The 25,728-nt window shown below is 54.0% G+C and overlaps 1 protein-coding gene across 1 annotated transcript; it reads right to left on the reverse strand.

Moving 5' to 3' along the window:
* Nucleotides 1-12,251: 12,251 nt before the first annotated feature.
* Nucleotides 12,252-24,824, reverse strand: MEX3A (mex-3 RNA binding family member A). Its single transcript, XM_027742479.2, has 2 exons — nucleotides 24,302-24,824; nucleotides 12,252-13,453 (listed from the first exon to the last, which is right to left on the reverse strand). The coding sequence occupies exons 1-2, from the start codon at nucleotides 24,768-24,770 to the stop codon at nucleotides 12,348-12,350; spliced, it is 1,575 nt and encodes a 524-aa protein (XP_027598280.1). The 5' UTR covers nucleotides 24,771-24,824; the 3' UTR covers nucleotides 12,252-12,347.
* Between the last annotated feature and the right edge of the window lie 904 nt (nucleotides 24,825-25,728).

Consider the following 25,728-nt stretch of genomic DNA (forward strand, 5'->3'; position numbering starts at 1 on the left):
GGCCCAACCCCTGTCAAGGGCCATTGGCAGGTATCAATCAGGACTGGTGCAAGTGGGAGAGCCTGTCCCCACTGAACCAGTGCTGGGGGTCTCTGTCTCTCCGTGGCTGCCCCCCATCACCCCATCTCACTTGACTGTGTCGGCAGGATCTGGGCCAGCCACTCACCTTAGGGTGAAATTTGTCAATGAAACAGGAATTGAGGCAAAATCCCCAAATAAAGCTGCTATTGAGAGTCTTTCTCTCTCTGCCAGGGCAGTTCCTTGAGGCAGGAGCGGTGCCAGCCCCACACGGGGCAGCTGGGCAGCATTCCCAAGCAATGAAGGGTGACAAGGAGGAGGGCAGGGAGAAAGGTGTGACTGTAACCTGGGCAAGGGGGTGCCCTCCTGGGAAACTGGAGAGGAGAGCTTGGAATTCAGGCTCAGAGGGGCAGGTTGGATCATGCTGCCAGCACAGGGGCAGCGTTGCAGGGCACAAACCGGGCATGGGAGCAGCTGCACTACGTGGATGTCAGCCCCAAGTGGGTCTGGGTTGCCCCTTTTATCCAACTGACAGCACAGCCATGGCAGCATCTTAACCTTGGCTCCAGCCACCCCTGCATGGTGTGTCCCTGCACCGCAGCACTTCTCCATCCCAGAGACAGCCTCATCCCTGAGCCAGCCAGTCCCATCCTTGGCTGCATCCTGGGTCTCCTCACAGCTGGGGGCTGTCCCCAGGTGAGCAGTGGTCATCGCCCCATGGACTGGACTCTGCCCTGTGCCCACCCCAGCTGGCAGAGTCACGGTGACACACAGACCAGCTGGAGCTGCCAAGCGCCACCCCCTCCCACACCATCTGCCCACACCAAAACGTGGTGCCAAGAGGTGATGTCAGTCCTGCCGGCAGGAGAGGTGGGCGTGGGGGCGGATGATGCTCCAAAGGGCTCCTCAAAGGGACAGGGCTGAGCCAAACATCCCTTGGGGCTCCCTGCCATCAGACGTGCCATCAGCCAGGCACCAGCACGGACATGTGGGATGATGAGTTCATTTAGGCTCGTGGAGACACTTGGGCTCAGCACCTCAGTTTTGTTCCAGGCTTTCCAGCTTTCAGATGATTTCTGCAGGGATGAAGAAGTGGGCAGGGTGAAACGCGGCACAGGCTGGCTCATGGACCTGCTGGCACCAGGACTGGGAGCAGCAGCTGCTGCAGGGGGCTCACCATCTCAAAATGCTCTAACAAACCCCAAGAAGTGCTGCCAAAGGCACAGGACTGGTGGGAGACCCAGGAGGGGTAGCAGAGGGAGGTCTGGCCCCACCGCCTTGGAACTTGGCCCCTCAGGGTGCTGTTCCCAACCACTGCTCCTGCCCCCTCCTAAAGCATGGACAGACAGAAACCAAGAGCAGATACTGAGTTTCTTAAGTAATAATACTTTAATAAAATTAAGTTCTTAATGTAATTTAGCACATTTAATACATTAACCCTTTCCCTTCTTTGTTTTCTACAAGTTGTGCAACATCATTATTTTAATTTTATTTTAATTTTTTTCCTTCTCCCATTATACTATATGCCTCAAAACTCAGACAACGAGCCTAACTCTACTTCTATGTTCGGTTACATCTCTCTCTCAGGCCTTTATTTTTGCGTAACGCCGGAGAGATGAAAATACCTGGATGGAATATGTGATTGGTTTCCAATAGTAACAATCCCGACTACAGGTTTCCTATGACATTAAAAGAAAAGAGGGGAAAAAAAATAGCAAACACAACATAACAGGGAATGGACTTTAAATGGAAGGGCCACACAGTCGGGACGACCGGGAATCACCGGGCGACTCCGTGGCCACTGGCTCAGCGCAAGGTGGGAGTACCGTGGAGCAGGACCCGCGACAGCGCCCGCACCCGAGGGAAAGCGGATACACACCAACAGGTACAGCAATCTGGAGTGAGGATGAGGGGGAGCCAACGTAGTGCTGGGCAAGCAAAGCCACGAAGGGCTGGGGAGGGCTGCCCTTCCCCGTGTGGGTATCGGCGAGATAGGCTGCTGTGAGACCCTGTGGCTTGGGTTTCATTTCACCTCATGTCTCACATGGGAAATCCCACTGGAGCTGCTCTGACAGAGTCCCCAGGGCAGTAAGCTGAAGCCTGGATCTCTTTGATACCAGGGCAGAGCCGGAAGAAATCCTCTGCAGCCCCACAGGCTCCTGACTGTGCAGCCAGATGCCTGAGGGCTGCTCTGGGCATCCCTGGGGATTTCCCTGGCTTGCCTGGGACTGGGATCAGAGCCAGCTCCACAGTGGTTGCAGCTCGATCAGACCTGCCAGTCTGGGATCCACCAGCCCTCATGCCCATCACCTTTCATGTTTGCTTAACACTGCTTCTAACCCAGGAGCAAATCCCATACTGCAAAACAGGATCCAGCCCCTGGGCTTTTTATTTTTCCTCTTTTTTTATGATTATCTTGAACAAAAGGCATAAAGAAAAAGGAAAAAAGAATGCCAGTGGTTTCACAGATGAGCAAAGCAGCCTGAGACTGCACCTTCCAACTCAGCTCTCGGGAGCCAAGAGCAGATCTCCTCAGCCACACCACACTGCTCCGTCTCCCTGCTCCGTTTCTCTGCAAATTGTTTCCAAAGCATCATCACAAATCCAAAAAAGCACATCCTGCCATCACCAACCCAGTACCACTGTCAGAGGGAAGCTTCATTTTCGTATCCCTGCAAAGATACCAGTGGAACAACTCCAGATTTTACATTAGTGTCACTTTACTGGGGGTGACTTTCAATTTGCTCCATTAGCAGCCCTGAAGTGACGCTGGAGCGGATCCAGCGGGAACGATGCGGGCTGCCAGGGCTGAAGCAACTCCAGATTCCAGTAGAGTAACCCCATTGGAACAGGGGAGTCACACGGGAGGGAAGCAGAAGCTGCCCAATCTCTGCCATCTCCCACTGGCATGGCACAGGCAAGTCTGCCCAGCACAATTCCAGCTGAATTTTTCACCAGGTCAACTGACAGCAGAATATGACTTCGAGTTTCTACAGTATGTGAAAACCCACACTAAAACACAGAGATTGCTCCCTAACATCCTCAAAAGGGTTTTGGAAGAACCAGCCCACCCTGGCTCTGCTGCCACCAAGGAAGCCTTGCTGGGGCAGAGGCAGGATGGGACTCACTGTCCGTACACAAGTGATGATAAAGTGCATCCACTTTCCAGTCCAGGGTACCACTGTACAATGTCCATCACTGACGCTTCTTCAAGTATAAAACAAAAAAATGAGGTAAAGCAAAACTGAAAGAGCAAACAGGCCACCTCACCGCCCCAGCAGGGAAGGACCAGGCGCTTGATTCCACCAAGCACGAACTCCTCTGGAAGCGCGGGAGACATCGTGCCCTGCTTCCCGAAATGCCCTCGTGTGCCGGGAGGGTCCCAGGGAGGGATCCTGGATTCACAGTGCTATTTATATGCAGAAACCGAATGAGAACTGTCTTCATTCCTGTCCTGACCTATTGCATGGCTTTGCTGAGTGATGAATGCTGGTAACGGCTGCCCCGGCCACCTGAAGCAGGTGCCATCAGGGAGCAAGGGGCAGCCACCACGCTTCTTGAAGGCTTTGGGATCTGTGTGGATGATCCCGAGCTGCAGGGCATCCCTGGGTTTGCTGTGGCTGAGCCACGACACAGAGGACAGGAGCAAAGGCTAAACCCAGAGGGAACCACCTTCCAAGCGTGTTTTCTTTGTGGCACTGAGCTTTGCTAACAACGGCATTGGCGCTTGGTCATTTCTTTCTGAGTTCTATCCTGTAAAGAGAGATTTTGGTGCAGCGAAAAGCATCACCAATGCTCTGCAGAGAAGTGCTAGCCTGGCTCTCAAACACATGGAGCAGCTGGCGGGGGCATGGGGCACATCCTGCCCCACCACCAGAGCCAGGGCTGCGCTACCTTGCCCTGCAGTGCCCAGAGTGGATCTGCCATCTCTGGAACACTCCACCAGCGTGCACGGCCCTGCCAGCCAGCCCAGCACACCACCATGCACCACCAGCTCAGGGAGCCCTCAGTCCCACTCTTTGCACTGCAGGGACTCAGGATATGGCCAGAGCCCAACACGCTGTGCCGGTCAAGAGTGACCTTCAGCCTCCTCCTCGCTTTCACAGCCAAAAACCAGGTGTGTGCCACAAGTGTCCCCCTCCCGTGAGCAGGACAGTGTCAGGGCGGCTGTCAGGAAGCAAAGCTGTGAGATCAGGGATGCCACGGCTCAGCACAGCTGTGGGAAGGACCTCTTGGGTCAGCAGGGACTTTTGCAAAGATCTCACCCGCAGCTCCAATGCTAGAACCTGATGGTTTGAGGCTGAGTAAGGAAACACCCGACAAACCAAATCTGGCCTCCCGGGAGGTGCCAGATGCCAAGCAGGAGCTCGTCCCAAGGCTCATGGCATCTTCCGGTGCAACGCAACCAGGGCGAGAGAGAACCAAAAAAAGAAAGAAAACAAAGAGGGAACAAACCAACTCTAGTGCCCTGTCCCTGCCCAGTGCAAGGGCAGAGCCTCCGCACGGCACCTCGCTGCCTTCGAGCTCTGTCCATCACCTTACAGAGGGGAGATCACCCAATCTTCCTTTCCTTCGCCTTCCCACTCAGGACAGTCCCACTTGCCCGTCTCGGGACCCTCCCACACCTTTGGTGCTTGGAGAAGTTCAAAAACCAAGAACAGTCCAAGGAAAGTAACAGCAACTTTAACATTTTTCTGCAATTTCCCACTTCAAGCCCAAGGCTGGAAGTCAGAATAAGGCAAAAATTAATGGCCTAAAACTTCCTTATTTTGTTCTGTGACTAGCCAAATCTGTCTATTTTTATTAAAAAAGCAACATAAAACCCCAAACGTATCTTTTTAAAAAAATACATATTATTAGATCCCTTTTTTTTTCTTTTTTTTTTCCCCTCTATAAAAATAGCTTCAGGACTTTGATTGACAGAAGGTACCAGTCGGTGGCTGTTATTTTGTTAGGCTTTTGGTTGTTTATTTGTTTGCTTCAGAAAAATAGGACCAAAAAAAGATGGAATTCCTGGGGAAGTTAACAATGATCGTGTTCACAAGCTTATTTTACATTCTGCTCTGTCTGGGATCACTTGGATCTACTATAGATTAAACAATATGGATAGCATCTACTATTTGAACTAGTTAATTTTTTTTTAATCTTTACTCTAGGATTATATGAAATAAATTTGAGTGTTTATTATTATTAACTTTTTTTAATACCCATCAACACAAACTTTTTTTTCTTCTTCTCCTTTTTGGTTAAAAACAAACAAACAAACAGAAAAAAAAATCTTATTTTAAAATGCTTCTTTGAAAGGCAACAGAGCAGAAGCATCGCCCCGTCTTCCTGCTACTTTGGGACAGGGAGAGGGACACGGGCTGGATTTGGAGGGTTGAGTGATCCAGCCCATGGGGACGTCATGGCTGCTCAATGCATCTCTAAAGCAGTTCCTGGGCCAAGATCCTGTGAAATGCTCCGGGATGTGCTGGAGCCAAGCACATGCTGAAGTGCTATCCTGGATTAAAGCAATCCCAGAGCCCAGCCAGGAGCACTCCCCTCGCTCTGGCTGTCCCTACGATCCATGTCTTACAGGAGCTGTGCCCACACTGGCTTGAGGGAGCACATGGGGTGACATGTCCTTACCTAGGATGGGATGGAACTGGCCAGGAGCTCTGTGTAAGCTCAGCCTCTGGCTGCTCAGAGCACCAGGACAAGCCCACAGCTCCGATCTGGCTCAAGCTACAAAGGGAAGATCACGGATGTTCTCAAGATAACACCTGGCCTGAATGCTGGGACCAAATCCTCCTGTCCCTGCATCCTGCCCAGGGCAGGAAGAGATGGAGCCAAAGTCTAAAGGGAGGCAACAGAAAGCATCCACCCCCCTGATCTGCAGAGCCCCCTGTGAATGCCCTCTGGCCAGGGGGCCGTGCTGGAACTGGCCATCAGTCCCTCCCAGCAAGGCTGTGGAAAGGACCTTAAATCCTCTCACTACACTGGGCTCTCTGGAACTAGATCCAGGGCAAAACTCGCCCCGCTCTCTGGGATGGGATTGGGGTGGTAGTGCTGGGAACGAGGAGGAGGAGGGTGGAGAGGTGGTAACACCAGCTTTGCCGCCTGAGGGCTTAGCATTCTCCAAGCCCCTGTCCCAGGGAACCACAGAGGGAGCAAACTCCGTCCCTCAGTGCCCGCTCAGGCGGTGGGTCGGGTCAGGTTGAACCCCAGGACACCCACGGGTGCCCTGGAAGTGCTTGGCCACTGCAGGGCCTGGGCTCACCCGGGCCAGCACAGAGCAATGCTGCCCAGACATCCCCCAGACCCAGCCCGGAGCCAAAGCCCAACCAGACCTTAACCCATTCCAAAGGGATTCCCAGACGGAGCAGCCACAGGATGGGGGCACAGGCTTGGGTTCATAGTGGTTTTTCTCTTCTACTTCTCTGGTTTTTAATTACTTTTTTTTTCTCTTTTTTTTTTTGTTTAAATACATCCAACTGTGTTAATTTCTTATTTCTGGAAAGGGCTATCTGCACCATAACTATCACCTTTACATACACACACGCACACACGAAAAAGGAAACATATATTAAAAACACTTTTTAAGCAATACTCTGGATACAAATGTATTTTTAACCTACATATATTCTAAACCTTCTAAACTTTTAAGGATCACTTTATCATAAAATAAAATATCCTTTTTTCTTATAATAAATTACCTAATAAAAAGTATTTTTATTAGCCCAGTTCCTTGCTACATTTACATGTAATAAATGCATTTATTAAAATAGAATATTAAATTATAAAGAAATGTTCTAATTTTAAAATCTTAGTCTTTTTTTCCCTCCTCTCTCTCTCTTTAAAAAACATCAGGAAATGCATCAAAATAAACCCTTCAAACGCCAAACAAAACAGGTTGGAGCATTTTGATTTCAGAGGTTCACAATATTAACAGTCTGAGCCGTTGTATGTATGGAGATTATTATTTTTTTAAGAAAGAAAGAAAAGAGAAAAAAATAATAGATATCCCTCCAGCTGAAAAATACTTTTGCAAATGGGAGCTAGGACAAGATATTTTTATAGTATCTCCTCATTAAATATAAATCCAATTTTGGTTCTTTTTTTTTCCTTTTGTTATGTATTATAATACACACTATTCTCTATATAATTTATGTCGATGAGGATGACATCACAGCATGATATTACTTTATCCCTCTGTTTCCCTTTGTCATGTTTTGTCACCCGCTCCCCTGCATCGTCCCTTCTCCAGGAGTCCCCATTCCCCCTGTGGCAGCTCACGAACACCGGCTGAGGACGCAATTTTGGGGGACATGGCACCACCCTGACACTCCGAGCACCCCACAGCCCTGGGTCACATCTCCCTGCCACGCCGGGACTGGGGAGCCCCTGCTCCCACAGCCCTGGCACCAGCTTGGCTCTGCCCAGGAAATCATGTCCACAAGGAAAGGTCATACGACGAGCCCCAAATCCAGCACAGCCCCAGCCCCCGCTCCTCAGTTTCAGCGTTTGGCAAAGCACGTGTGTAAATCCCAGTGGTGCTGAACTGGGGAACCGTGCTGGTCCCATCAGAGTCACTCCATCCCCCCTGCGGGGCTGATCCTGCCTGGACCTGGATGCCTCCTGCCAGCAGCTCAGCACCTTCCAACGCAGCTCTGCTCCCACCCCTCCGGGTTTCCAGGACCTGCTCTCGGTCCCACCGCTTGTGCCCTTGGAGGCCGTGTTGCTGCCTTGCAAAACACCACCACTGGCATTCACCCAGCATGGCAGGGCACAGCGGGGGTCACCCGGGTCCCCTCCTTGGCTCCATCAGCCCCACAGGTTCATGGAAACCCCGGGGAACACCCCCCTCCCCAGCCTGGCCGAGGGGAAACCATCCTGCCAGTGAGAGTGCCTGTGCTTCACTTCACCACTCCCAGGAGCTGGCCTTGCTTTGGTGGGACATAAAGCCTCTGAGGGATTTTGCAGGATGGGGGTCTCAAGGACCAGGCTTCCCACAAGGGTCTTGCTGCTCCTAAACCAGAGGGAGGGAGAACTGGGCAGCTTGGGGTGTTGGGTCCCAGCCCCATCTGCCTCCCTCCACCCCAGGTGCAAGTGGGGTGTTCTGTATCACCTCAGCACCCTGAGGGGGTTACCCCAGAGGCCTAGGAGGGATGTTGAGGGGGGTCACCAAAGGCATCCTAGTGGTGGGAGGGAAGGGTGCAGGGACCCTGCTTGGTGGGTGCCACAGAGATGGGACGGGTGCAGGAGGAGAGGGCTGTCTTTAGTTATCGTTATTGCTGGTGAATTAGACCAACAAGCCATTTTTAGTCACCTATCAAGGAAGATACAAGTCAGAGCAAATAGTTAAGGTCATGGGCATTTTTCTTGTTTTTTGTTTTTATTTTTTTTTTAAGATTTTTATATATATACATATATTTAAAAAGAGAGAAAAAAAAATTACGCAAATTTGTTGTTTAAGCCCCGCAACCGGGCTCCCCATGGATGCCAACAGGCAGGGCCCGGGCTGCCCCTCTCTGGGTGCCCCGTGGAGCCAGGGAGTGGGCTGAGCCCCCCGAGCCCCCCGTAGCCCCACTCGGGGCAGAGGTAGCTCTCGGTGCGTTTACAGCGCCTGCTTTTTCTTTCTTCCAAAGTTGCTACATCAAAATATGGAGTCGGTGGGGGGTACAGGGGGAAGCAGGGGACAGGGAGAAATCAAAATAAAACAGGGGCCGAAATACTTCTATTAATTTTAAACTAGAACTGCTACATCAAGCTTTCTTTTAATATATATGTATATGTATATATATATGTGTGTATATATATATATATATATAAAGGTTATTGGAACTGAAGATTTTATTAAAGGCCAACTTGGAGACTTGAGTAGGAACCTTGTCTGCAGAGAGGGGCAGACCCCTGGACAGCCCCACTCCGGTTCCCATCAGCAAGCATTGAACATTTGTTTGGGTCATGATTCCTTTTTTTTTTCCCTTCTTTTTTTTTTTTTTAAAGAAAGGTTTTTTGTTTTTTTTTCTCTAACATTTTTCAGCATGCAGGAGGCTTTTACATCGTTTTCGCCTGTTAAGGTGAGAGAGGAGGTACAAGAAGCAGAGGACAGCCCCCCATACCTTCCCCCCTCCCCACTCCCAAGGGTCAGTGCTAGAACAGGTTCCCCCCCACCCCAGGTCCCCAACATAGGGGTCTCCTTCCCCCCTCCCCGTTCCCACCCACCTCTTCACAACCTGGCATCAAATAAAGACATTGATCAAGAACTTGCTCACATTACCACGAACAGACTCCACTCAGCCAAGAACGACTACTCACTCACTAACACGGCGGCCGCCGCCGCTTCCAGCTCAGCCCCCTCCAGCACCAACACGAACATTTCCGAACGCCCCTCTGAAGGGTGGTTGGTCCCCCCCGTGCCCCCCACCCCCCAGGCTCATGCCCCAACCACTCTCTCGACATCAGCGGGAGAATTTTGCGCAATGAACGGATAAAATACAACCCTGGGGTGGGGGGATGGGACACAATGGAGGAGGTGGCACTGGGGAGGGGAGAGGTTGCCAGAGAACAGGAATGTCACCCTCTCCCTTCCCTTCTCTTACTGGGACCAAACCGAAGCTAGATTTTGAACAAGAACTGGGCCAGTTTTAGGAAGGGCATGGCCAGTGCTGGCCGAGGCTCCGAAGCCTTTGCCGAGGCCGCGCTGCCGTGGGGATGGATGGCTGCCACAGCCATGCCCCAGGACGGTGCCAGGCCACGGGGGCTCTGAGAGTTCGTCCGGAGCACCCCAGCCCTCCGTCACCCCACAGCCCCCACACTGGCGGGTCCAAAACACGGCGCCTTCGCCCGGGAAGTGCTCGCACTCCAACCCAGTCCTGGTGCAAACGACTGTGCACACCACAGGGCCGGGAGAAACGCACAGCTGGGGATTTCTTAAAGCTCTGGGGAGGAGTACCAATTCTGCCCGACAGTGTCCCGTTAGCACGGTATTATTACTTTTGTCTTTACTTTTTCCAAAACATCAGCATCCACTATAGCCTGGGAACATTGTCCACATCTCCATCCACCTCTTGCCTCTACGGAATATTTCACCGTTGACGCAAAACGGTGGAGGCATCCCATCATCCCATCATCATTTCACACCCTCCAACTGGTATCTGAAGATCAAAAGTGGATCTTTATCAGTGCAGAGCACCGGTGCTGCCTGCCCCGGTGCGGCGAGCTCAGCCCCTCCGGTGACCGCAGCCGGTGACCGAGGTCGGCCCAGCCCACCCTACCGGGGGCTCAGGCAGCAACCGGGAGCAAGCAGCAGCACACTGAGCAGAAGAAGGGATGTTCCCAGGAACATTATTACGATGAAAATAAAGTCTCCTGTAACTGAAGGGATTTAAAAAAAAAAAAAAATCTCATGATTTTTTTTTTTTTTTTTTTTTTTTTTTTTTTTTTTTTGCTGTTAGAACTGTCTCTGCCAAGTTGTGAAACTTGTTGGTTCAGTTCTAAATCAGGGTCCAGGATCTGTGAGCAGAAGTCGAGGGGTAGGAAATGGGGAAGCAGTGGTGGTGGGAGAAAAATTATATATATATGGGTTTATATGCACATATATATATATAGGTGCTTGATTAGTTAAGTGCCTATATATATATATACACATATATTTATAGCTGGGTGTACTGGTACTTGATAGGTCAATCCAACACATCTTTTACCATCACAGCATTTTGGCATCCACAGACTGGCTGAACAAACCTGACGGAGTGAAGGTGCTGGCCTACACCTTGTGTGCGTTGGCACAGGAGCCAGATCTGAAGCCCATCCTCTCCCACTTCCCAATGGTTTAAAGTATCTCATTTAACAAAATCAGGAGTCTTGAAATGATTAAAGGATGTTCAACAAGGCAATTTTTTTTCTGTTTTGTTTTGTTCTGAAAAAAATATAATATATAAAAGTGGCCAACCTCAGGAAGATCCAGGAAAAGGACAGCTGAAGAGGTTTTGGTCCATAAAGAAATACTTTTTCTTCTTTTTTTGTTTTTTTTTTCCCCCCACTTGGTTTTGGGTAACAAAAGTTTTGGTCCAGTTTAAAAACAACAACAACAAAATTATTTCTATAAACTCGGGGTTTTTTGCTCTCTGTTGGGATGCATGTTGGTTTCATATGGGCTCATTGCCTGTATTGCATGATCGTCTCTCTTAGGTTTTGGTGCAATAGGTATATTTTTTAAGAAAAGAAAAGCACAACGTGGTGTGTGTGGGTGTGTGTGTGTGCATGGTGCGTGTAGCTGCAGCTGGCATCACTTGGAGAAAAGGATGAAGAGTGACCTACGGAAACATGGAAGTCGATGCACTCCCCCCATGGCTGGGAACTCGGGACTGCTTTGGAAATACCCTGTTAGTGACTCCTGATTCGGCTGATGAACAAATCCCTGCTCGGATAAGGAAAAAAGAACAAAGTTCCAGACTCCACGGTGGCTCAGAATAACAAAATAAATGCTCGTCGCCTGGTGTGATCCCAATAGGTTCTTCCAAACCTTCTTCAGTTTCACCGGCGTCGTTTTTATTTCTTCACCTTCTTTTTTTCATTTTCTTTTTTTTGTGGTTTTTTGTTTGTTTTTTTTTTTAAAAAAAGGAAAACAATAAAAGTTCTTTAGCTGTTGATTTTTTTTGTTTAAATCTTTGAGGTAATACAGTTGTGCCCTCATTCTAACAGGTTCCCAGAGGTTGATGTTTTCTTTCTTGTTCTTCTAACTCCCCATCATCCGTTTTCCTTTCTTTCTGTTTGTTTCTTTCCGAGTTCCCAGTTGGGCTGACATCCCTGGGGGGGAGGAGAGTGGGGGCTTCAGGCCAAGACAAAGGTTGAACATGGCTGGAGAAAGGCTGGCAGGGTCCTCCCCGTGTCCCTGCTCCCTTCCTGGCCGATCCAGGTGGCCTGGCTTGGTCATCGCTGAGAAGTCCCAATCTCACCACCAAAAAAAACTGAACTAAACCGCTTTGCTTGCAAGATCCGAGTGTGCGTTCAGAGTACTTGGTTTACAAAAGACATTGCAGGCTGGAGCATTGTTCGCCCTTCAAAATTTCTGGCTTTGCTATTCATTTTAATTTTATTATTCACTTATTCTTTTTTAAAAAATAACATACATTGCTTGTAAAATAATTTCTTTCTTTTTCTTCTTCTTCTTCTTTAAATTAATTTATTCTTTCATTCATTTGTTTGTTCTTCAGATGTCATTATTATTATTATTATCATTATTATTATTATTATTATTATTATCATCAGCATTTTTCTTTCGTGGACCCCCCCCACGCTCCCTTCCTACCCCCCACCCCCCAGTGCCCTGCTCTGTCTCTTTAGGAAAATATTCTAATGGCCTGAGTGGCTGCTGCGTGGCAAACCGGGCACTCCGGATCAGTCCTCTCGCAGATCCTCACGGCACACTCCATACAGAAGAGGTTGTGGCCGCACGGCACCAGCGCAGCTGTGACCTCGCTTTCGAAGCACACCATGCACTCGCGGCTGCTGGCAACGGATGTCCGGGCAGCGGCCGGCGTTCCCAGCTTGGAAAACCCCTGGAGCGGCTCCCCCTGCGACCTCCTGGGCAGCCCAGAGAGGCTGGGCTCTGGGATGGAGGAGGACGGGGAGCGGTGGGAGTTGGGGTGGATGGTGCCAGTGCTGCTGGAGCGCTGCTGCTTCGAGAAGAGCACCGAGACAGGGTTGGTGTTCTCCTGGCCAGCCCACATCGGGGCCCCCGACTCCGGCACCCCGTAGTACAGATCCTGCTTGTTCACGCCGTAGTTGGGGAAGAGGTAACCGTAATTGAAGTCATTTTGGTCGTTCAGCCGGGGGGTCTCGTAGACAGGGTCAACGGAGCAGTCGCCGATGCAGCCCAGGCTGTTCTGCCGGAAGGTGGAGAGGGGTTTGCAGCCCGGCGCCGGCGTGTGGACCCGCCAGGCCTCCGAGTAGCGGTTCTCCATGCCAGAGTCAGGGCTGCTAGAGAGGAAGTCGTTCTCGTTGTTGTACTCCAGGATCTTGCCCGTCCTCACCGCAATGTGGGTCTCGATCTCCTCCCGGGCGCGCTCCACGTTGCCTGGCGCACCAGTGATCTCGAAAACGGGATCCCGGTCCCGGCTGGGCGTGATGATGTAGGTGTTGGTCTGCTGCTGGATCCGCTTGATGGTGGCTCCCTTGGGGCCCACCACCAGCCCCACCACGCGGTAGGGCACACGCACCCGGATGGTGACCTGCCCCGGCAGCGTGGGCGCACTGCCGAAGGTGGTGCCTGCCTTGTTGCGGGAGGCCCTGATCATGGAGAAGTGCTCAGCCGCAGAGATGATCTCCCGCCGGGCCATGGCCACATCCTCCCGCCGCCCCGTCACCATGAAGACTGGCTCCTCGCCCCGCACCGGGGTCTTGATGTAGGTGTTGGTCTTCGCCCGCAGGGCTTTGATCTTGCAGCCTTGGGAAGAGAGAGGGAAGAAGGCACGGCAGTTAGCAAGGCCATCCCACCGCCTTCCCTGCTCTGCAGGACGCTGGGCTGAGCAGCCACGATCTCCTGTGCCACATGGCAGCTGCTGCCCAGGACCTGGAACGAGGGAAAGACCCTTTCCCCTTAACCCTGATAGGGACATGCCGCCAGAGGGAGGTCCACCCTCACCATGCCCAGAGAGTCCCTCCCTCAGGAGCACCACACTCCCTCATCCCCCAGAATGGGAGTCACCATTTTGTGCACTGCCCTGCATCACACGATCCCACCCCAACTGCCTCCTCTCAGAGATCATCCCCTGAGACCTCCCTTCCACACACCCCAACACCAATGAGTCACAGGGGGATGGATCCAAGCCACCCGCAGGGGCCAACAGTCTCCATGAAGAGGCCTGTCCCCAGAGCCCTCGGATGGCCCCTCAGAGAAGATGGCCACCTGGGGCTCTGGGGACAGGGCTGAAGTGTAGGGCAGCCAGAGGTGACAGGAGAGAGCAGGGGGACACTAATCCCACAGCCTGGGCGGTAGATGTGGTGCCCCTGGGTCACCCTGTGCCAGCTCATGAGGGGAGTCACCAGCCATGACTCCAGAGAGCAGAGCCCTCCATGGGGACATCTGTACTACTGAGGAGGTTTTGGGGTGAATCCGGTGAATTTCAGGGGGCCAAGTTTGGAGGGGAGTTGCAAGAGACGCAGCAATTTGGCCACCCCACCCCAAATATGGCAGGACCCCAAACACTGGCAGTACTAGATGGCTGGGGGTAGCAGGACACCAGGATTTGCTTCGGGGTCAAAACAACAAGAAATGGGGCAGGGCTGCCCTCCTATGAGCCCCACAGCAGGCTGTGCACAGATCCCTGCTCTAGGCACTCAGGCCCTCTTCTGAGATCACTGGCCAAGCCTGTGCTTTCGTGTACCAGTATCCACCTCCTGGACACCAGCAAGCCCATTCCCCCTCTCCCAGAGCCCACCGAGTCCATTCTCTTGCTGCTAGGGCCCACTGAGCCCCTTCTCCCAGCTCCAAGAGCTCACCAAGCCCATTCCCCAGCTCCTCACAGTTCAGAAAACAGTCTTCTGCCTTCCCAGAAAGGGCAAAAGACTTTCCAGTGTGTTTTGGCTTCCAAATGGTATTTTGGAGTGTCTCAAGCCAGCTGTGTGACTCCAGGTTCTGAGACAACACCGCGATGCCATCAAGCAACGAAATATTTTTACAGATGTGGCACAGTTCTCTAAACTACTCCTGGATGTTTCCTTGCTGCTGTCCTGCCCCTCAAACCCCTCTCTCCAAAACTTCATTCAAGTGCCCAAGGCATTTCCAAAGCCTGACTCCAAATTCCTGTGCAAACTAGGGGTTCCTCTGCGGGAGGTTTGCTCTAAGATCAGATCTCCAAGAAAAATTAAAATCTGTGATTCTCCAGGGCGCTGCATCTTCACCAGCGCAGATGGAGCAAGGTGAGCACTTTGCCCTGGTTTCCCAAGGATTTGGGTGTCTGACTCAGGCTCATGGAACCAGAGGATGAGGACGCAGCATTGGGACCTCTGTGAGATCCCCCAGCTACTCCCACCCCACCTTCTCTCCCCTGAAGAGCCCATCTCTAGTCCTCTCTAACCATCTGAGACCAGCAGGTTTTCCCCAACTGCGCTCCACTGACATCACACTTTAACACACAACGACCTGCAAACAATGCCTCTGCAACCACGAGATGCAGATTTCTCAGCTCGCGGGCTGGAACATCATTATTTATACAGATCCTAGTAAATAACAGCACCTCCCCAGCTGGGAGTTCAAGGGCTGCCACTCAGTGCTGCCACTTATCCACAGCTCGCCTCGTGAGACATGGGCTGGTGACACCGGGGTGTTCACCGGAACGCAGCTATCCCACCACTCCGTGTGGTTGGCAAGGATCGAACTCGGGCACCTGTGGCGATGGAAACAGCCTCGTGCCACTACAGCTGACAGGAACTCCCCGTGCTCGCAGGCGCTGCAGACGCTGCAACCAGCGGTGCCCCGGCACAGAGCGCGCTCAGCCCAGCCGGCTGTGCCCACACCAGCACCGCGTGGGCACGGGGCACAGCCCCGGCGAACCGCAGACATCGGCACGCACAGAGCCCTCCCGGTGCAGCTGTGAACCCCATCGCCCATCCGAGGGTCTTGGCAGCGCCGCGGGACACGTGCCGGCAAATCCGGACTCCGCTATCGACTCACAGCACGACTTTTAACTCCTCAGAGCTACTTCAGCTCCCAGAGCCTCACTCCCCCATTTGTGGAGTGGGGAGAATAGCTGCCTCCTGCCTTGGGATCCCACAAAACTTCCTCTAACACTCCACATCGCAGTGCTGCTGCGCTAAACCCATCTCTGAGCCACGAATTCCATGTTCCTGGGGAATGGAAATGCCAGATCTGACACAGAGAAGGAGTTGGGCAAACCCCCAAATCCAAACCAAATCCACCCCTTGCCAAATCAAGCGTAGCTCACAGGTTACTCCCCAGAGTTTGCACCCTGAGGTAGGTTTGTGATGCTTTGTTGTGTAAAGTTTCCAAATGGCCCATGTGGACTGATGGTCACCCCATGGTGTGTTATTAGCACCCAGGAAACCCAAAGGACAGGACCTCATGGAGCCAGGCATGACTCGACTGTAGGATAAACCCACGCAGACAAAATCCAGAACAAAGGTTCACCCCAAGGAGGGTGGGATAAAACTCCGAGGGGTCACCTCTGCCCTCTAGCAGGCCCTGGGCAGGGTGGGCTCCTCCTGACCCACCCCTGGTAGACATTTCCCTGCCCTGCTACTGTGCCGCTTGCTCCAAAGATGGAGATTCCATCTTAGGAAGATTAACCGAGATGCCACCATTTCCCCAGGGATATCACCGAAGCGTCACATGGAAAGACAGGGGGGTGTTCACGGCAAGCATCGAGCTGCAAACGCCTCCCATGCATCACCCCAGGGTGAAGCAGCTCTGCCAAATTCCGTGGTGACCCGCGCCCTGCCTCTGGAGCGCAAGGCTCACTCTCCTGAGCAGAAGGACCTCAGGCAGGCATGTGGCAGGGCTGGGCTTGGGCTCTGCGTTGTTCTGAGCTGCGGGACAATGACGGCGTGTGGGGGAGAGGGATCTGAGCCCGGCACGACAGGAAACAATCACAGAGGCGACACGGAGGGTCAGGCAGGCAGAGCGGTGACAAAGGATGGGGGCTCCATGCTGGGGACAGATGGAAGGGAACAGCGGCAAGGAATACACATGAATAAGAGCAAATGTAAGTGTGGTACATGAGCTGGAGGGGTGGGAGGGAGTTAGGGATGAAGGAAAGGTGACAGAAATTGAGGGAGAGGCACACCCTGATCCCTCCAAGGGAGGAGGAGAATAAGAGGTGTGGAAGCAAAGCAGAGACACCCCAAAACAGCAGAAGGAAGATGGGCAAGGAGAGAGCACGGCAAGAGGGAAGGGAGGGAGGATCTGGAACGGACAAAAGGACGCGTGGTGCAGTCGGCTGTGTGAGAAGGGGGGGAGGAGGGAGGGTCTCCATGCAGGCCTGCAGACAGGAAAGCCAGCTTTGTGGAGACAAGACAGATGGGGATCCTGTGCTTAAAAATGGAAGAAAATTACCCCACAGGAAATTAGACCAACTCTGGCAAGCCCAGCAGCCCAGTGGGTTCAGCGGCCCAGACCTCCAGCAGCTCCAAACTGGTGCAGACAATGGCCAAGCCATCAGCAGCCCAAATCCAAAGAACTCCACAACTTCCAGGAGTGCTGTGCTGGTTTACATCAGCTAAAACCAGGCTGTGCTTAAACCTGATTTAACCCCTTTGTGCCAAGGCTCCTGGCTCACCTCAGCCCCAACCCTCTGACCCTGCTTTGCACACTAAACAGGGGCTGATGCTCCTTTGAGATCGCCGTTTCTGATGGAGCCAGATCAGGATGTGGCCCGTGACACCCCAGCTGGATGAGCAGCACAGCCCAGTGTGCTCATTCCAAATGAAATTTGTCCTGTATGGGGGTGGTTTTTTTAACACTTTCTTTGTGTGTAACTGAAATTTGAAAACACCACGCAACAAAGCACTTTACTTGGTGGGTAATTCAAAGGAGAGGGAGGTTGAGGGAGGGAATTGTTTAGCAGGTGATGTCAAAATGTGAAACTAAGGGGAGTAAAGGACCCGTCGAAGCTGTACTAATACGTAACTTTGTGTATGCTCTCCTCATTACAGCAGTGCGCACACACCAGCGCGTCGATCCCTGGCACGCTCCTGCCACTTAGATTTTTATATTAAATAGGGAATTAAGCCCTTTCTCATTGAGTTTCCACGACCTACCTTCTATTATCCTGGTTTTTGCCAGTAATGCGGATTCCAAAGCATTTTACAAAGGAGGTTGTAAGCTCAGTTCCTCTCCACACCCCTTTTTCTCTTTAATTTCACCGATTGCCAGTTGACTCAAAGTAAATGTTTTTGCAAATTACCTGAGCACACCACAAACATTCCCACACAGGACCAAACCCTGGAGGACTGGCGAGCCTCTGGTGCCCAGACCAGTCAGCTAACTGGAATTAATCCGCAGAACAGCCAGCTCTGGCTGAAAACATATAAATAAATTGAGTCTAGACATTGCCAAGATGGGGGGTGGGGATCAGGGGGAGATTTGGATGCACAGCCACCTCCTCCTCTCTGCTTAGCCCTGCATCAGGGCAACAAATCCATCAAACCTACCGGAGAAGGCTCCAGGAGCTTGCTGCACCTCTCCAGCTAAGGCGGTTGTTCTCGAGGGCAGCGAGGGTGCCGGATGCACCAGATCTGTTTCCTTGGCATGAGCCCATCCCAAATGTTCTCTCTCTGAGCAGCCCAAAACCAACGTGTTTCCATGGGACCTCACTGGGGTTCACACCAACGCTCCCAGTAGCAGGAAAACACCGGAGCAGTGCACGGGATGGACGTGCCCACCACACCACACATGGTGACAGCGCCAGCAGGACAGTGCAATGGCATGTGCAGCCGTGCCCATGGTGTAGATCCATTGGATATTTCACTTTGGTGTAAATTCAGAGTTAAACCTGCTGACAACCTTCTTCTCAGTGCTGCCAGAAGGCCAGATCCTGAACAAGTACGTTCTGCTACTGATGCAGTCTAGAGGCTCTCACCTGGCACCAACTGGTGCCTCCAGCACAGGCCAGTTGACTCTCAGGAGCATGAGCTCCACCTGAAAGCCTCAGAGGCGCTGTACCAGCTACAGCAAACAGCTCCGGAGCCAGCCTCGAGGTGAGTCTTTCTGTTTCATTGATTTTTTTGTGGTTTTATTTTGAAACACCCCCCCCCCAATCACTCCAGGCCCTGTTATTTCTTGTTTTCATCAGATAGAAAATAATCCCTACAGACAAAAGGTTGTTAGCCCTCTTCTCATTTATCCCAAGGCACTGTTACACTGCACGGGTACAAATTACACCTGTAAATACCCCACTCAGGTTATTCTGACAGTGCCAGTGGGGTGTAAGAGAGTCTAAGGGCAAATTAGAACTTGGGTCTTTTTTTCTGTTGTAGTCAGAAAATTAAAGAGGACCATAAAATAAACAACCTTCAGCTACCTCAGGTAAGGTGGGGCGTTCTTTTCCCTGTTAAGATGAAAGCCATGTTAAAAGACAAGCACACAAAGAACCTCACAAATAAACCCTCCTGACGGCCTGTGGGGTAAGGTTTTGCTGCATTGAAAACCTGATGAAAGTGGTGTCAAAAAACACAAACACACACAAAAGGACCACAACCAACCAACTAAATCCCTTCACATTGAGGGTTTATTGTCCTGATGATGCAAGTTGTGTTTACAAGAAGGGAAAAAAAACCCACCCAATACACCATGCCAGGAAAACCAGCGACCGCCTCGTTCCAGTGTGGAGATTTTACGCTTTTTCATGTCGCGATGAAAGTTGTTTATGGAAAAAAAAAAAGGAAAAACATCTTCCCCCCCCCAAAACACCCCAAAGCAACAGCCCTGATGCCACAGACAATCACCGCCTTGTTGTGCGGCAGTGGAAAGTTGGGAACTGGAAGCCCTCGGCCCCAACAGCGATGCGATGCATCGCATGGAGTGGGTGTGCCTGTGGCCCCCCGCAATCCCGCCACGGCCCCGTGGCACACACTCGGGGTCGGAGCTGGAGCCGGCCGGAGCGCGGGGGAAGCGGGGCAAGGCGAGCGACGGGGGGGGGGATGCGGGGAGGGGGCTGCCAGACAAAGGCGGGGGCCCCCACCCAACGCCAGCACGCTTTTCCCACTGCCCTAGATTCCGGGCGGCTGCGCTGCAGCGCGGTTCACTCGGTCAGCGCGGCATCCAGCCGCCCGATCCGATGCACAGAGGACCGTGTGTGTGTGTCTCCCTAGAAAATTCCCTTTGTCTCTCTCCCAGACCCATTTTCTCCTCCCACCTCCAGTTCAAACCGCACAAAGTCGATCTCGTTCCGCACTTTTCCCTGGTGTAAATTCAGACCGATTCTCATTAACACTTTATAACAACCCAGCACCAACTGCAATTTCTCTCTCCCTTTAAGGCTCATCCCAAGCTGCCAGAGCAGCGTATGGAAGTTGGCTTCAGGCTGCACCAGACCGGGTGGCTTTAGCTCCAAGATTTCTGTGAAACAAGGAGACAAGAGGATCTGCCCCACTCGCTGCTCCTCAGATGCTGTACGTTCATCCACCTCCACAGGGTGGGTGGGGGAGCTGCAATCATCAGACTTCCTCAATGGAAAAGGCTTCCTTGGATTATTTTTAAATGCTGAAAGCGTTGAAGCATGTTTGGAGCTACACAAAGAGCCCAATCACCTAGGGTTAGTGAGGCCTCTTGTTATTTGACTTCACCTTGCCAAGAAAGAGCAATTTATGCTAGGCTCCTCTCTCACATAATCTGGTGACAACAAGCTGGTTGAAGTAGGCTGGGAGATGCTGCATCCAAGGGTGTCTCTGGGTACAGGTGACAATGGATGCTACCACTGTGATGAGACCAAAAACCCTTAAAGGGACCAAAAATCCTTAGAGGGAAGGTCCTTGCTGGGAGCAGGCGCAGCAGGAAGTCAAACCTACACCACACGTTCTCCCAACACCTGCGCACACCAGACACACAAAGAACCAGCACCATGTCTCCCTAACCACAACATCTGGCCTTAAATGTGCCCTGCAGCCTCTTCCCTGACTCCACCACCAGCAGCCCAGTTTGTCCATGGGAGTGGGCAGAAAAGTTGAATATCAAGCTTGATTTGGCTGATTTACACCCATCTCAGGTGACTTCTAGGGAAGAACCCAGATCATCGCAGTGGCTGAGGATTTCTGCCGCTTTCTAAGCTCACAGCACACACGACCAAGACGTGATGCCCTTAAGACACTCTCTGCTCCCTTAGCGTCTCTCCTATCTAAACCCACACCCTTGGGTTGCAAGAAACTTCTCCTCCACAACTCCCTTAGTATCCCATCATCTTCTCAAAAACCACCTGTAAACCCTTCCAGTGCTTTGTCTTTACACCCTGGCAAATTCATCCACACAGCTGTGAGAACCCATGCAGTCCTGGACAGGCTGTTGTAGGCAAGACCTCCACAACAAGAGTTGGCAGGAGAAATGCAAGAGCCATCAAGCACCCCAACGTGCCACACAGGCCCTGAGTGGCTCCAGAACCAGGGAGCACTGTCCCTGCCATGGCACATGCTGGGAGGTTCGGTCACCCAACGCAGCACAGCTGGAGTTCTCACCCACCAAGGGAAGGAGGGATGATCTGCAAGAGCCACGACCCAGGCGGAGATGCCCCTGCCCCTCACCCTTGCAGCAACAGGAGGGCAGGCAATGGAGGTTATGGCTCCACCTCCAACCAGAGAAAGGGGTGTCACTGGCAACCCTGGCCAGGGGCAGTGTTCATAGGCACCAGTCAAAAGGATTCTTATGACTTCATCCCCTCATCCTTCCTTTCTCAGTTTCCTCTCCTTCAGTTTGCGAAGCAGTCCTTGGCACATCCCACCAGCCGCCCAGCTCTCTGCCACAAACCCTGGGGCATCAGGTGAAGGAGCAGCTCTTGGTGCCTGTCTGTCCAGTTCCCACCAAGTCCCCCTTTCCAGGGCCCACCATCTCATGCCAGTCAGCCCTTCATGCCAGCCGGCTCGCGGCCGCGCTGCTGGAGATGTGCTGCTCAAATTCAGCGCACAAACCAGCCCCAACGCAAACCCGAGCGAGGTTTCCAGCAGGCGATTGGCTCCGCAAGGGCACGTTCACAGTTCCCGGGGAAAGCAGGAGCTGCCAAGCTCAGGTTGAGCTCCTGCAGCATCTCTCACTCCAGGTGGAGCCACCCCCTCTGCCACAGTTAAACCTGTTCACAAACCACCCTTAGAGATAGTCCAATAAAAATATATGGGGCTTGAGTCTTATTTATGTTCAAGTGCCTTTACACTCGTTCAGCAAAATGAGGGGTGGCCTGATGGCAGGTGGAATTCCCATGGTCAGGCGTGGGCACCTGGGCCCCCATGGCCAGATCCAGGCCTCTCATATCCACACCTGCCCATGAGAAACATCTTCATATATGGTAAATATTATCTTAAAATAATCAAAAGGAACAGTGTGTTTCTTCAGATCAAAAAATAGTAAGTTAGAGAAAACCCTGTCACCAAGTAAAGCCCTGAAATAATTTTTATTTCATTACTACTTTTTGCAAGATGTTCATCACCCCATTCACAGGTACCCATAAACCACTTATTTTCCTAGAAAACCATCCACCACATGAGCAGTACTACCAAAGGGTGACAATCTGCAGTTTCTGGGATTCCTGGTCAGGCATTCATGAGATTGCACGATTCAGTCCCCTGGGAGCCCCGCTTCCAACTCCAGACCCTCGTAATCTGGCCTTCCACTCAAAAACAAGACACAGGAGACATTGGAGACATTCCTACAGGCCTTTAGAAACAAGTGTGGGCCACAATCTCTGCTGGAGTAAAGAGCCATGGCTGCGGGGTCTGTGCGGAAGGAATCCTGGCTTCTCCCAGCACAGGATCCATCCCACCTGCTTCCATGATGGGGCACAGCCTGCACCGTCTGCCCAACCGGCGGATGGAGCGCAGCCGCGGCCACATCCCCAGGGCTCCAGCATACTGACATTTCACGGTTTCCCAGATGTGGGAAAACCCTCACACATGCTAAAAATGGTGGAAAAAATCCAGGTCTGCACGTTCCTCTCCATCACTCTGGCCACAGCAGGCACGTGCTGCATTCTGAACACATCGGAACACACCCCCTTCTCGGGAGTCTGGGGCAGTAGTGAGATCCTGGAAGAAAACAGCCCCTGCACGTTTCCCCTCAGTTCCGCCTGCTGAATCCTCCCTCTTTCCCAACTTTATTAAACAAAGGGGGCCTGATTCTCCACAGCCTCACACACGCCAGTGTGGAGTCGGTGCTGAGCCCGCTGTGTCGGCCCGTGCTCCACTCCTGGTGGTGTAAAGGCATCACGGGGAGGATCAGGATCAGGGCCAGCGGGATCTCCTTGGCCAGACCTTCACCCCGCTCCAGTCGTCTCCCCAACTCCCTGGCGAGGGGCCCCCATCCCAGCATGGTGGACGTCAGAGCAAGAGCTGTTCCCTCGGCTGCAGATGCCCCAAGTTTTGGGGAGGTCAGCACCCCACGGACTCCTGCCCACTCTCCATCCCGGCATGGGGACCGGACCCTTGCTCTGCGGGTCAGAGCGAGCATAGCCTCCGCAGGGCCCATTGTTCCCACCACACACCCCAGCATCATGATGCCCAGCCCGGAGCCATTTATGTCCCTCTCCCTGTGGCTTCCCCTCGCCCACCTCAGCCCTTCTGAGAGCACGGGGGGAGGTCATCACACGCCGGGTCCCATCATGAACCCCTGCTCGGATGTCTGCAATCCCAACCCACGAGGGAGCATCTGCCCGTGGAGCCGCAGGCTCTGCCCGTCGCACTTCCAGAGCGACAAGTTACTTGTGCAGAGAAAGAAAGAAAAAAAACCCCGACACTTAGCCGCACTATTATTATTTTTTTTTCCTCTGTAGCGACACAAAACTTCTCTCGGCAGCACCGTGCCCCGGCTCCCGCAGTGCCCACGGGCAGCGCGGGGCCCCGCACCGCACACCCGGGAGCGGTGGGGGTGGGCGAGGGGTGACTTAAGAGTGGGTGTGGTATGGAGATAGATATATATATTTTTTTTTTTTTTGTAAAGCCCTCCTCCATTCCACCTCGCTCCGAACGGAGCCGTGAGGAGAACAAAAGCATCACTGTGGCGGCGCGCGGGCAGCGGCTGCGGGGGGCCCACGCGGGACGGCGGGTCCCGCTCCAGGGTCCCCCCGCTCCCACGAGCGGCGGGAGGAGCTCGGCTCCCACCCGCTTTATCGGCCGCTCGGACCGAGCCCGGCACCACCACACCCCCTCCGCCCAGCCAACAAAGGGGGGCTCCGGGGCGCGAGGCCGGGCTCAGCCCGCTCCCCCCGCCCTCCCCCCGCCTTATTCCCAGGTTTTTTCTTTTTTTAAGGAGAGCGCGGCCGGGATCGGCTCTTTGGCAGAACCGGGAGCGGCGCGCGGGGCTCCAGTGCCGGCAGCCGGACAAGCCCCCGCAGCATTCTCACAGACTTCCCGTCCCACCCTTCCCAAAAACCCCCGTGCCGGGAGCGCAGCCACCCGCCCGCAGCTCGGGAGCTCCAGGGCTTTGTCCCCGGCGGGGCCGAGCGGCCCCGGCCACGAACAATGGGCGGGAGGGAGCGGCGGGGGCGGCGGTGGGGCCCCCCGGCCGCGGGGGGAGTGTCCCGGGACCGGCGACCGGGAGGACCGTGGTGGGGATCGGGGGGACCGGGGTCCCGGCGCTCACCTTGCCGTCCCACGATCTCGGCCACGTGCTCGGAGCTGGGCACCGGGACGCACTCGGTAGTGTTGGAGCTGCTCTTGAGCCGCAGCTCGGCCTCCTTGTAGAGCGCGCACAACTTGGGCTCCGCCGCCCCGGCGCTGGGCGCCGCCGAGCCCTTCGGGGCCGCCGGGGGCGGCGGCGGCGGCGGCGGCGGCGGCTGCTGCGGCGGCGGCGGCGGCGGCGGGGGCTGCTGCGGCGGCGGCGGCGGCGGGTTATTGTTGTTGTTGTTGCTGTCCTCCACGAGCACCACGGCCGAGGAGGAGGAGGAGGAGGAAGGCTCGCCTAGCCCCAGCAGACAGAGCTGGTCCAGGGCGAGCTGCAGCGCCCGGTCATCCTCCAGCAGCGCTCTGTCTTTGCCGCTCCCACCGAAACAGCCTAAATCGCCGAAACCCCCGTTCCTTTCCATTATCCCTGGGACTACCAGGCTAGGCATGGCTAACAAAGGCTTGGGAGGGGGCTGGGGGCTGAGGGGGGGGGCGAGAGGAGGGGAGGGGGGGGGGACACAAAGAGCTCGGGAGGGAGAAGGGAAAAAAAAAAGGCAGAGGGAGAGAACGAGAGAGAGAAAAGGACCCTCCGCCCCCCGCCCCCCGCCTGGCCAAGCCCCTTTCCCGTGTAACCCGAGCCCCGCGCCCGCCGCCTCCACCGCGGGGTCCCCCCGCCGCCGCCCCCGCCCCCGGCCGCCGCCGCCGGGGGGTGCGGGGGGCGCGGAGCGGAGCGCGGCCCCGCGGGGGGAAACTCTTTTGTTTGAAGGCGGCTGGGCGCTGCGGGAGCGGCCCGGCCCGCGGGCTGATGGGGGATGTAGTCCGGCCGTGGCACACCCCCGCCCGCGGCGGCGGCGCCGGGGACCGGGCGGTGGGACGGGGGCGGCGGGGACCGGGGCGGCGGCGGGCGCGGGGGGAGTGGATATGGGGGGGGGAACACTCGCCGTGACACGGGGAGGGGGATGTGGGGACCCACGGTGACACGGGGAGGGGGGCGGCGGGGCGACCGGCACGGTGGGGGGGATGTTTGGGACCCACAGTGACACGAGTGGAGTAGGATGTGTTGGGACCGGCTGGGACACGGGTGGGGGGCTGCAGAGAGGCACACTGTGCAGTGGGTGGAGGGGTTGCAAGGGCACACACCGTGTCCCGGGTGTAGGAGCTGCTGCAGGGGGACCGACCGTGTCACCAGGGGGGGACATGCCATGACATGGCTGAAGGGGGTGTGGGGGGACCAGCCATGCAATGAACGGGTGCAGGGCTCTGTGTGGGGACTTGCTGGCCAAATGCGTGGGGACCCATTGCAACACGGGTGTAGGGGGCTCCTTGGAGGCCCACCATGCAGCAAATGGGTGGAGGGGGTTGTGTGGGGACCCGCTGAGATGTGGGTGGAGGGGCTGCATGGGGACC

This window comes from Pipra filicauda, unplaced genomic scaffold, assembly GCF_003945595.2.
Source record: "Pipra filicauda isolate LSUMZ 115617 unplaced genomic scaffold, ASM394559v2 scaffold453_size531900_pilon, whole genome shotgun sequence".
NCBI classification, from domain to species: domain Eukaryota; kingdom Metazoa; phylum Chordata; class Aves; order Passeriformes; family Pipridae; genus Pipra; species Pipra filicauda.